General features: G+C 27.2%; 1 protein-coding gene across 1 annotated transcript; it reads right to left on the reverse strand.

Moving 5' to 3' along the window:
• Positions 1-4,640: 4,640 nt before the first annotated feature.
• Positions 4,641-10,650, reverse strand: LOC135922062 (leucine-rich repeat-containing protein 57-like). The gene is made up of 5 exons (XM_065456472.1): positions 10,489-10,650; positions 10,307-10,442; positions 9,995-10,263; positions 9,769-9,954; positions 4,641-4,847 (listed from the first exon to the last, which is right to left on the reverse strand). The coding sequence occupies exons 1-5, from the start codon at positions 10,570-10,572 to the stop codon at positions 4,803-4,805; spliced, it is 720 nt and encodes a 239-aa protein (XP_065312544.1). The 5' UTR covers positions 10,573-10,650; the 3' UTR covers positions 4,641-4,802.
• Positions 10,651-10,875: the final 225 nt, after the last annotated feature.

Here is a 10,875-nt window from a genome sequence, read left to right on the forward strand (position 1 = left end):
ATTGAAATAAAAAAAGATGAACATTCTTCTTTTTCTTAATAAATTCGATTTATAGATTGTATTTATTTTTTGTTAATGAATTCAAAAAATAAGATTATAGTAATAGTTTTAAAAAATTTAAAAACACCGTGAATTTTTGGGTGATGGGCGTGAATCAGAATATTGCTTTTCGTGAGCGGGCGGGTCGGGTCAAAAATTTTTTAGTGGTAAGCGTGAATGGGCGTGGATTTTTTTTATTGCTACCGTGAGCGGGTGAGCCGTGAATAAAAAATTAAGCCCACGCCCACCTCTAATACTTACTAACAGATCTAAAAGCACTAAAAATACAGAAAATTTTATACATAAGAATTGACATTTTATTTATACTTGTAAAAATCAATAACAATTTGTTATTATACCGAATATCTACTTTAAAAAATAATGAAATAATGGAGAAATAAAACAACCAAAAGGATCGATGGAAACTGGGCAGATTTAGGGGCACGTTGAATAATGGCATTGCTCTTATCATGTCTAGGGATACACCTTCTGCATGAATGGCAGTGCAAGTCTATACCGCTCTCGAGTCCTTATAACATCATTGTAATCGGAACAAGAGGTTGGGTAATTGAGTTAAGGCGAATATCAATGGCATGTGTGTAAGCTCATTTTTACGAGCAATTGAAGATTAAGAGAAAGGATAGCTTAAAGGAATTAGTGCCCCGAGCTATTTAGCAGTGAAGGAAAGAGCGACGCAGCAGGCAACGCTCGGGGTTCTTTGCAAGTGGAAAATAAAAAGATTTCCATTGAAAGTTTCTAGTTATTTTTTATAATTTGTAATCATTTCATACCTTGATTTTTAAGTTTACTATAAAAGGAAATGTAATTATGATTACTCTAGAAAATCACGATTACGTGAAATAATTAAATACCGTTTGAATAGGAATTTGTAGTTATAACTAAATACAAAATTTTTTCTAATAGTAACTAGGAATTCATTACGATTTTTGAGTAATTATGCCCAACTCTGTGAAGCGCAAATCTGTTTTTATCACTGAAAATTATTTTGAATCATATCCTTTCCTTTATTTGAGTCTTTTTTGCTTTTGTTGACATACCAAGCAAAAGCTTTTATTTACATCAAAAATGGCAGAATTTTACGAAGTTTAAAATAAAAAATATTTATATGTAGACCTGTGCGCCGGTCGGCCTGGTTACACCGAAAACGCCGCCTTTTAAGAAAATCACGCCGGCTCAGAAATTTCTTTCTACCTTTTTATTCTAATAATTGGTCAACATCACTCTTGTAATTTTTTTAATGTCAATCAGGATTTTGATGAATTTTTATTTTCTACTATTTTAAAATCTTAATTATATTGACGTCATTAGAATTCAATCAATCAAAAATCTAAAATTCCAAAAGTTACCATAATTTTACATATTTTTAAAATGGATGCATCTACTTTAATAATTTAAATAATTTTAGTATCCTAACTCTGGATAATAAAAAATCCATAGTCTGGAAATTTTTTGCAAATGAATTAGAGAAATTATTACTGCTCTAAGATATAAAACTGCAGAGGTTGAATTTGAATTCGAGGAATATCAAAGAAAATGCCTAAGTACAATAGATTTAACATGAAACATGTTAGATCTTGACAGCATTGATCCATACCCTGTTACCTGGTTTCAAATTGGCAATTCCAATGATAATAATAACAATAATTCCACGCATATGAAAACCTTAAAATTAAATATCCCAACACGTTGGCATTGTATATTAATTATGCTAGAAAGCATATCTGGATTAAATAAGAATTTAATTAATAATGTTTTGAAAAGAATTGGGAAGCACTTTCTCAAATTATGAATCTGATCTGGTAGAAGAACTATTAGCATTTCTTTCAAAATTTAAAAAAACTGTCGAATTTCTTTCTGTACTAAAAGGGCCTACTTTAAACTTGGCGTTACTTTTTAGAAGTGAAATTGAAACACATTTAATAGTAAATGATATTGATAGTTCTGAAATTATTTCACTTAAGGAAAATATGCTAATAAAACTTGCGTTACGATCTCCGGTTTGTAATCTGCAAGTAATATTATATAAGTATATTCTTTTATTTTTTATTTAAAATTATCTAGGTATTGGCTTCTCTTTTAGATCCAAGATTTTAAAAATTGACAATTGTGTCTAAGTATTTAATAGAGCAAAATTGCTCAGCTTCAGAATTTATAATAAAACATCTTAAACTTATAGAGAATGATGATAATCAGGTAGTAAATATAGCTAATGAGGATGAATTACTAAATTCAAGTTATTTGACAAAATTGGCAAATAAACATTCAACAAATATAAATTATGATTCCAAGTTATGTGACTTAGAACAAGAATGCCACAGTTTTCTTGGAAAACGACATTCACAAGATATGGACGTTCTAAATTTTTGGAGAGAAAAGAATGAACTTCCCAATCTTACCAGGCTCGCCAAAAAAATTCTTTGCATTCCGGTGACTAGCACACCCAGTGAAAGAGTTTTCTTTACGCTGGATTAAAGTTAAATTCAAGGAGATCAACAAAAATTTAAATAAAATAATTTTTATACATAATTAAATTACGAAATCGATTCTGGATATAAGTTTTCTATTAAATGAATATTAAAAAATATGCCGAGATAACTGTAGAATAGTGTATATTTATTTGTTAATTAATAAGCAATTGAAAAAAATTTATCTTATAAAAATTTATATATGCGCCGATTTTATTGATGGCGGCTAAAAATCGGCACGCCGCCGGCCGTCGATTAGATTTTTTAAAAATTGCGCCGGCCGCCGATATTTCGTCGGCGCACAGGTCTAGTTATATGTAAAACTTATAAAATGATTTTCTTATTGTAAGTATACCAATAGAATGATTCCCTTTAAAAATATGAATTTCATTCAAAAAATAATTCCACTAACACAAGAATGTCTATATTAGATTGAATATTGGATTATGAATAGTTTCACGACTAATCATCAATAGCTTCATAAATTTTTCTTCGTAGGATTTCATGTTTATGAAGTTTGAGTTTAAATTTTTTTTAACTATGTTGGATAAGGGCGCAATATTTAATAAAAATATAAATCTAAAATAAAATCTATTTTAAACACAAAACAATTAGAAGGCATTAATATTAAACTTAAAAACAGAAAATAAAAACCTTTATCTTGTATGTTGAAATGTATTAACTAAGTTATTAAAATAAAATTTAGGGCGATTCTCATTTGATTTAGGGTTGTGCATATATTAAAAATCTCAACTCACGGCCCAAGCGGTCTATTTTCTAAACAATTTCGGGCTGGGTTTAAATTTTTAAATATGATATATTTACATTTTGTTAAAATTCTTGCAAAAAACAAGGTGCTAATATTTTTTATTTGTAGAATATTTATCTATATTTAAATAAATTCGGGCCGGGTTGGGCGGACAAATAATTTTTATTTCGGGTCGGGCTTTTCGGTACAAATAAAAATTTCGGACCTGGATATCACTAATATATGATAAAGGATACAATTATAGGGTGCAAATTATACGGTTTTTTAAGATTAGTTTATTTTTAAGGTTTTTAAAGTTAACCCTTTCCCAAATTAAAAATAAAATAATAAATAAAAAGCGTATTGGTTGAATAAATTTATTTCAAATATAATAAAATTAGCAAAATTTTTTAAAAAATTGATATTTTAAAATAAAACGGTTTAAAACTAGTTTAAAAAAAGACCTGTTTTTGCGTACCTCGACCTATTTTTTTTGAGGAATAACGTGACCATTTCGCCAATTTTATGGCTACCTCACTGGTTATATTTAAAAAAATAATGGGTTAGTTTTTACATCAACTAAACATTCTGTTGTAATATGATTCGCAATTTTATAATTGTTTATTTTATATTATTAATAGATTTTGTTTTTGTTAATTAATTGATTTAATTTTTATTTAACAAGAGACGGTTAATTTAATGTACATATAAATTTACTTTCATATTAACAAGAAAAACAAAATTATTTATATAAAGATCAATAATTATAGATAACATTTAGATGTTGACTGTTTTTTTTTACCGTTGTTTGATTTTAATTAAGATATTTCTGATTCTGAGATAAATCGATTATTTTATTAACACTAGAGTTAAAACCCTATACCTGAGTTAAAACCCTATATATTTATGTCTAATAGAACCGAAGACATTTGTTAATTTTTTACTATGTATATCCTGTTGATTTAAAAAAATAGAAAATAGCTGATTTCAAGGAATGTTCAACTGAAAATGAATTTTTTTTAAAATTAGAATATATATAGATTAAGCAAGTATCTGAAGTAATGAGTAGGATTAAAGGTTGGAGAGAATATGATTTAGGGTTAATTAAAGAATTGAGAGATATGGGTCAGCTTTAAGATATTTAACCATTTTTTATTAATACCCCTATCAAATCTGACAGGTCAAGTGATAATAAATAGACGAATAGAAATTTAAATAAATCACCTGTTGTAAAAAGCAATGAGGTGAGGGTATATTATTTTCGGGGAATCCTTAACAAAAGTTAATTCATCATTTTATAACTAATAATAATTACAAAAAAAAATCCTAAGTATGAAGAAAAATTAATATAATTTTATGCTCTCGGAATGTTTTTATTTCGTTATAATAATTTATTAAAAATTATAGAGCGATTTTTCTTTTGCGCAAAATAAATATTTACAGAAATAAATAACGGAAATAAAGGGAAAAGCTAGCTATAAACTCGAATATAAAAAACCCAATAATGATTTTGTTTCTTGAGGAAATCTTCAGTATTCGTATTTCTTCTTGTTTAGTGTATACCTTTCCATGTACTTTAAAAAAAAATAAAAAATAAAGGAAGTTAAAAGTAATAAGCTTTAAAATGATATTTATATAGAAAATTTTTTTATATATATATCCACGAATCGAATACTCTACTAATAATAAAATTCATCATAATAGTACACCATCTAGAAGTACCGTTATAACTACATAAACAACCTAAACCAATTATCCTCCACATAATTGACGAAGATTATACAATTTACTACAGACAACTAAAAGTACACCAACTCAAAGTACCGTTATAATAACTACGTATATTACTCCAAACACTTATCCTCAAACCATAACTGACGATTACAATTAATTAAATATTTGTATTATTAATTATATTATTCATCTTTGATTTTACATTATTAATAGAAAAGGTCAATGGTCGGTCTTAGACAGTGACCGAACCAATCTTTTTTGAGGATGACAGCCCGAACCAGTCTTTTATTAATATTTAAATTTGTTTATTATTTAATTAATATAATTTTTTTTGTATATTTTCCTAAGGAGTTATTTTAGTTTTTGTGAATTTATAATTCATTCTTATATTTCGCAATATGAAAACCGTGGATTGTCAAGGAAGCATTTTACTTATAGACCTTAGTAAACAAGAATTAAATTAGGTTAAAAACGAAAATATGTTTAAAATAACAAACAAATAAACGTTAAATCCGGCCCGAGTGCGTTGATCCAGTCCAGACCAAAGACAGGATCGTGACCTTCACTAATTGTTATCATAAAATACTTTTATATTTATAAAATCCTATTAAATTATGCTTATAAAAAAATGATTATCAAATATTTGAAATTGTATTTATTGAAATATAAATTCTAATTTAAAGAGTTTTTTAAAAAAGTCAAATAAAATTATTAACAACTAACAGTTATACACTTTTATTTTTATAATGTATAATTATGCATTTTTATAAGCTGTATTTATTATAATTATTCTTAAATCGATCAATTTACGATACGTATTTAAAATATTCGATTCGACTGATACAAAACGAATATTCGATTGAGGCTAGTCGGATAGAGAAGATAAGGTGTGGTATTCATTACAAAATAGTATCTCCTAGGTAGAGGGTTACATCGAATTGCTTTCTTCGAGCGAAACCCGATATTCGCCTAAAATGGTTGTCATTATCATAAAAATTTGTATAAATCCTTAAATAAACAAAAAAGAAGTTTTGATATAGTAATCATGCAAATCCCAACTCTCGGATAAAAGTCAGCCATTCGGGTTCGGACTACTCCACTAGTCGGTTATATTCAAATTCTCCAAAATGTGATTCTGATGGAACACTGTTTGTTGAGGGTGTTGGCAAAAATCATAATTTAAAAAAAAAAAAATTGAATCATTAGAATTAAATCACGATTTTTTTGATTTAAATCAAATTTCATAAAAAAAAATAATTGAATTTTATAATCTGTGCCTTGAAAGAAAATAGCCTCCGAAAAAGTAAGCAAAACACATATTTATATCGTTACATTAAATATCTGTTTTCCTGTAAAAATTTACGTACAGTTAAACTTTTCTAATTTGGGCGCTCGATAATTCGGGCAACGACCTAATTAAAACTTTGTGACCCAATCAAATTCGTAATAACAGCTATTGTTTTGATAAATTGGGTAACTGTCTAAGTTGAGCAAAAATCTTAAAGTTGCCCAAATTAGACAGGGCTTTGTGTTTAAATGAAGGATTGTTGAAAAGTGGTACGATTTTAATGTTAACAGTGTTTCACTATTTTAATTTAATAAATTTTTATTAATATATAATATTAATGTATTATTTAGATTAAATATTTTATTGAACTCTTGGTTTTATTATACTTTCGCAAATATATCTGATGTTTATAATTTGAATATCTATTAAAAATAGAAAATTATTATGTATAAATAGTTTTATTTCCCTTTAAAAAATACTATAAATTCGAGTTCAAAATACAATATACATCATATTCCCCGCAAAAAAATAATCAAACTTCACAATAAGAATTGTTAAAAGATACTTTTCAAATCTATCTAGCTACCAGTGGCGCTAGTAGCCTTTACAATCTCAGGGGGTTCAACTAAAAAAAACGATTTTTTTAAAGTTATAATCTAAAAAAATTAAATTTTCGAGGGTCTCGAGTCCGTGTAGGTTCCCCTAAGGGACGTTACTACTAGAAATGTGCGGATTTTAGTATTTTTAGATTTAAAAAATGTCAAAAGAATTTTTAATTGCATTACTATCACTTATTTCCAAAAAAATAATCTACTAAAGCAGAAGCTGTTCTTTAAGTATACGATACTTTGTTGGGTCATTAGATTAGTCTTAAACACAGCTAACTCAATATTTCATCCAAAAGAAAATAACGTAAGCCTGAAGATTTTGCTCATAGATGGCACAAAAGGTTTGGACATCTATTAGCGATATCTCAAGGCTTTGGCAATGTTTTTCCGGCTAAAATCTTGAGTTAGCCGTTTTTAAAAATCGGTTCAAATCGAGTCATTTAACAACGCTAGTCAACTTTACCAATAGGTTACCTAACTGCTCTTTAGATCCGGATACGTAAATATAAAGCCAATTTAGCATAAAATTAGGGCGAATAATGGGTCATTATTATCATTGTATGGGTTTGAGAAGCGAACAAGTGCCATTACCACAATATCGCGAATGCATTAAGGAGAATGTATTACCGCAAATGCGCTAAGGGAGAATCTGTAATAGCGAAAACATTATAGCGAATGCATTCCCGAGAAAAATAAACGCTCTTTATAATCGATTTTTTTTTATTTATTCCTAAAATTATATCAAATGTGAACTCTCTTATCTTCTCCATTAATATTTTTCACTTAATTAAATATATTGGTAATAAATATATTTGGCGAGTTTCACCGTTTCAAATGAGCCCCCCTTTTTCAAAATAATATTGGTATTTCCTTGAGGAGTATTTTGGGAGCTACGAAAATTAATATATAATTTACGACTTTAGACTAAAAATATTGTTAAAAATGAAAATGCTTCTTATTGGACTTTGAAGGTCCATAACTACCGATTTATTCGAACTAGAGCTTTAAAATTTTTAATTTGCATAAAATATGCACACTATATAAAACCAAATATGCCGTTTCATTCTTTTTTTTTATAAGGGCCGTACGAAAATCGTATTCGAGTTAATATGCCATGGAATTACCCTTTAGCCACAAGATTCGGCATACAGATAGGCAGAAAAAATGTGGCTCTATTTTAACCAAATCTTTAGGATCGGGTAATTTTTTTTTTGTGAATTAGCCGTTTTGTAAAAAAAGGTATAAATTGAGGTTTTCAATATGACTAAATAAGCATTTATGAAGGAGTTGAGATTTGCATGAAGACAATATTTAAACTTTTTTTCTTCTTAAACTAAAGATTTATATACATTTCTAAACGACATAAAAAGGCATTTTATTATTTCTTGACTTTGCTCATGCAACATAGGTAAGATAAAATATCATTTAGGTAAAAATTATAAATCAATGTGAAAATCCCTTTCGGATTGGTTTTAGTTCTGATCGACAATTGGCCAAAAAATGAATACAACCCTGACTCTGAGGATTTAAGGGTTTTTTTATTCTTGCATTTCAGTCTTAAATTCTCTGCGATTATATAGGAACCATTAACCTAAGCCTGTTTCCTAACATTTATATAAATATTCTTATTTTATTTGATATTTTATATATATTTATCTTTGAACTCTTACTAGTGTAAAGCAAATACAACTGGATAGCTTTATAAATTTAGTCCAAGAAATCAGCAAAAAATTTATAACAAGACAGAGGCGACACAAAAAAATTTAATAGTCTAGGTTGGGCCATGCAATATGTACATAAAAAAATAACGAATCGGGGCAGGACAATTCATGTATATATATACGGGCCTCTAAAATTTTGATATATTTTTGATTTATTTCAAGTTCAGAGTTGGGCTGGTCCTCTAGAAAAAGAATCTAGATAGAGATTCTATAGTATCTTTTGCTAAATTAGAGCATCTTAAATACAAGATACTTTTATATTATCGTTACCAATTAAATTAGAATAGTTCATAACTTTTTATTATTTATTTGTGAAGAACATAACATACACATATATTAAGAATGAAAATTTACAATAATTAATAAAATATTTAGTGATGAGTTAATTATAATAATCAGGCATTTTAGAATTAGTATTAGCCCATTCTCATAGCTAGGGATGGGAGAATAGTATTTTTAATGGGAGTTTATTAATTTACAAAGGAGTATTTAAAATATATACATTATTTTATAGGTTAATTAAATTCAATCTGTATCTTTTGTCAAGAAAATTAAAAAGATAGAAGATTCTTTTCTGAATAAAGGATCTTAGATAAAGATACTAATATCTTATTAAAAAAGCCAAAAAGATAGTGTGTACATGATACAAAAGGATCTATGTCTTAGATACAAGTATTCATGGTACTATCCAACTCTGTTTAAATAGATGAAAACTATTTAAAAATATGTTTCTATTAACCCATTAAGATTTTTTGTGCAAGTTACTCAGCTTGACCCATTATTTAAATGGTCTATCCAGGCCCAATAATTTGTTTTTACTAATTTACTGGCAACCTATTAAAATTTTGCAAAAAGTTTGGTATGGACTATTTAATTTGTTTTTGAAAAAAAATTTGGCCTTTAATTTTTATTAATTTACCATTTGTGAAGCTCTATCCCTCTTTAGTTATTCTCACTTCATGATCTACAATAATTTAGCAGCATTAATTTAAATTACCTAAATCAATAGAACCAGATCTATTCTCTGGAAAGTTGATAATAATTCTAAGTAAATAAAAATACCTTTTGATTTATTTAATCTGGGACTTAAATAAAACTCATTCTTTTATCATTTATAATGTTTTAAATTGTTTAAAATTAAAACCTCACTATAACCAGGTGAATTTTGTAGATCTTTGTGCAAAAATTTGTTACCATCTAAGGAAATAATACAGAGTGTAGAGTCTCTAAATATTGAAGGAGGGATTGAGTGGGGTGTAAGGCTATTATGTTCTAACCTTATAACTTTTAATCTTGGGCATTTTGATAAACCCTCAGGGAGTTGAGTCAACTAAATCATAAATCTAAATAATATTTTATATTAATATTACTTGATTATAGTTGAGATTTATTTCAATGCATTGTATTAATTCAATTTCATTCGGTAATTTTACAATTAGATTGTTAGATAAATCCAAAGTAGTTAATGAGCCTAGTGATAATATTTGTTGTGGAAACATTTTAAATTTATTAAGATTAAGTGATAAATTTTTCAAATTTTTTAAGGCTACAAATGTGTCTGGCAATTGTGCTATATCATTATTGTTTGCAATCAAATTTTCAAGTTTTACAAGTGTATTTATTGAATTTGGCAATTCCTCTATTTTTAAATAATTAACAAACAATTGAATCATATTATTTACTTAAATTACAAAAAGATATATTAAGAATTTTTAAAGTTACAAAGGTTTCCATATTTGAAGGTAATTTATTTAATTTATTATGGGATATATCTAAATTTCTTAGACAATCAGCCATTCTTATAAGTTGAGGAGGTAACTAAATAAAATAACATATTTATAAAAAAATTACAAAAAACATTAACCTCTTTCATATTTGAATCGGATAAATTTAAGCAACCAGTTTTTTTGGCACCCTCCAAATGAGCACGGTTTACTTTGTTACCCATGTTTAATTTTTTTTACCTGCCAATAACTAAAAAAAAATACAGCTGAGAAAATTTAAAGTGATAGACGATTTAGCTACATGTTAAACAGGATCAATGAATTGACTAGAAGAACAACTTGAAAAAATATGATTGAGTTTTTGTTATTATAATACTTTTGCATTGATATCTATATGATAATTTGCTTTCATTTCTTAATTGATAACTACCCTTCCGCACCCCCACCCCTAACCTTAATTTTCTAATTTTATAAAATCATTTAGGAAATTTCTTCTTCAATATAAAAAAGGTGAGTAAAAATATCTT

The sequence above is a fragment of the Gordionus sp. m RMFG-2023 genome, chromosome 1, assembly GCF_954871325.1.
Source record: "Gordionus sp. m RMFG-2023 chromosome 1, tfGorSpeb1-WG-v2, whole genome shotgun sequence".
Taxonomy (NCBI): Eukaryota; Metazoa; Nematomorpha; class Gordioida; order Chordodea; family Parachordodidae; genus Gordionus; species Gordionus sp. m RMFG-2023.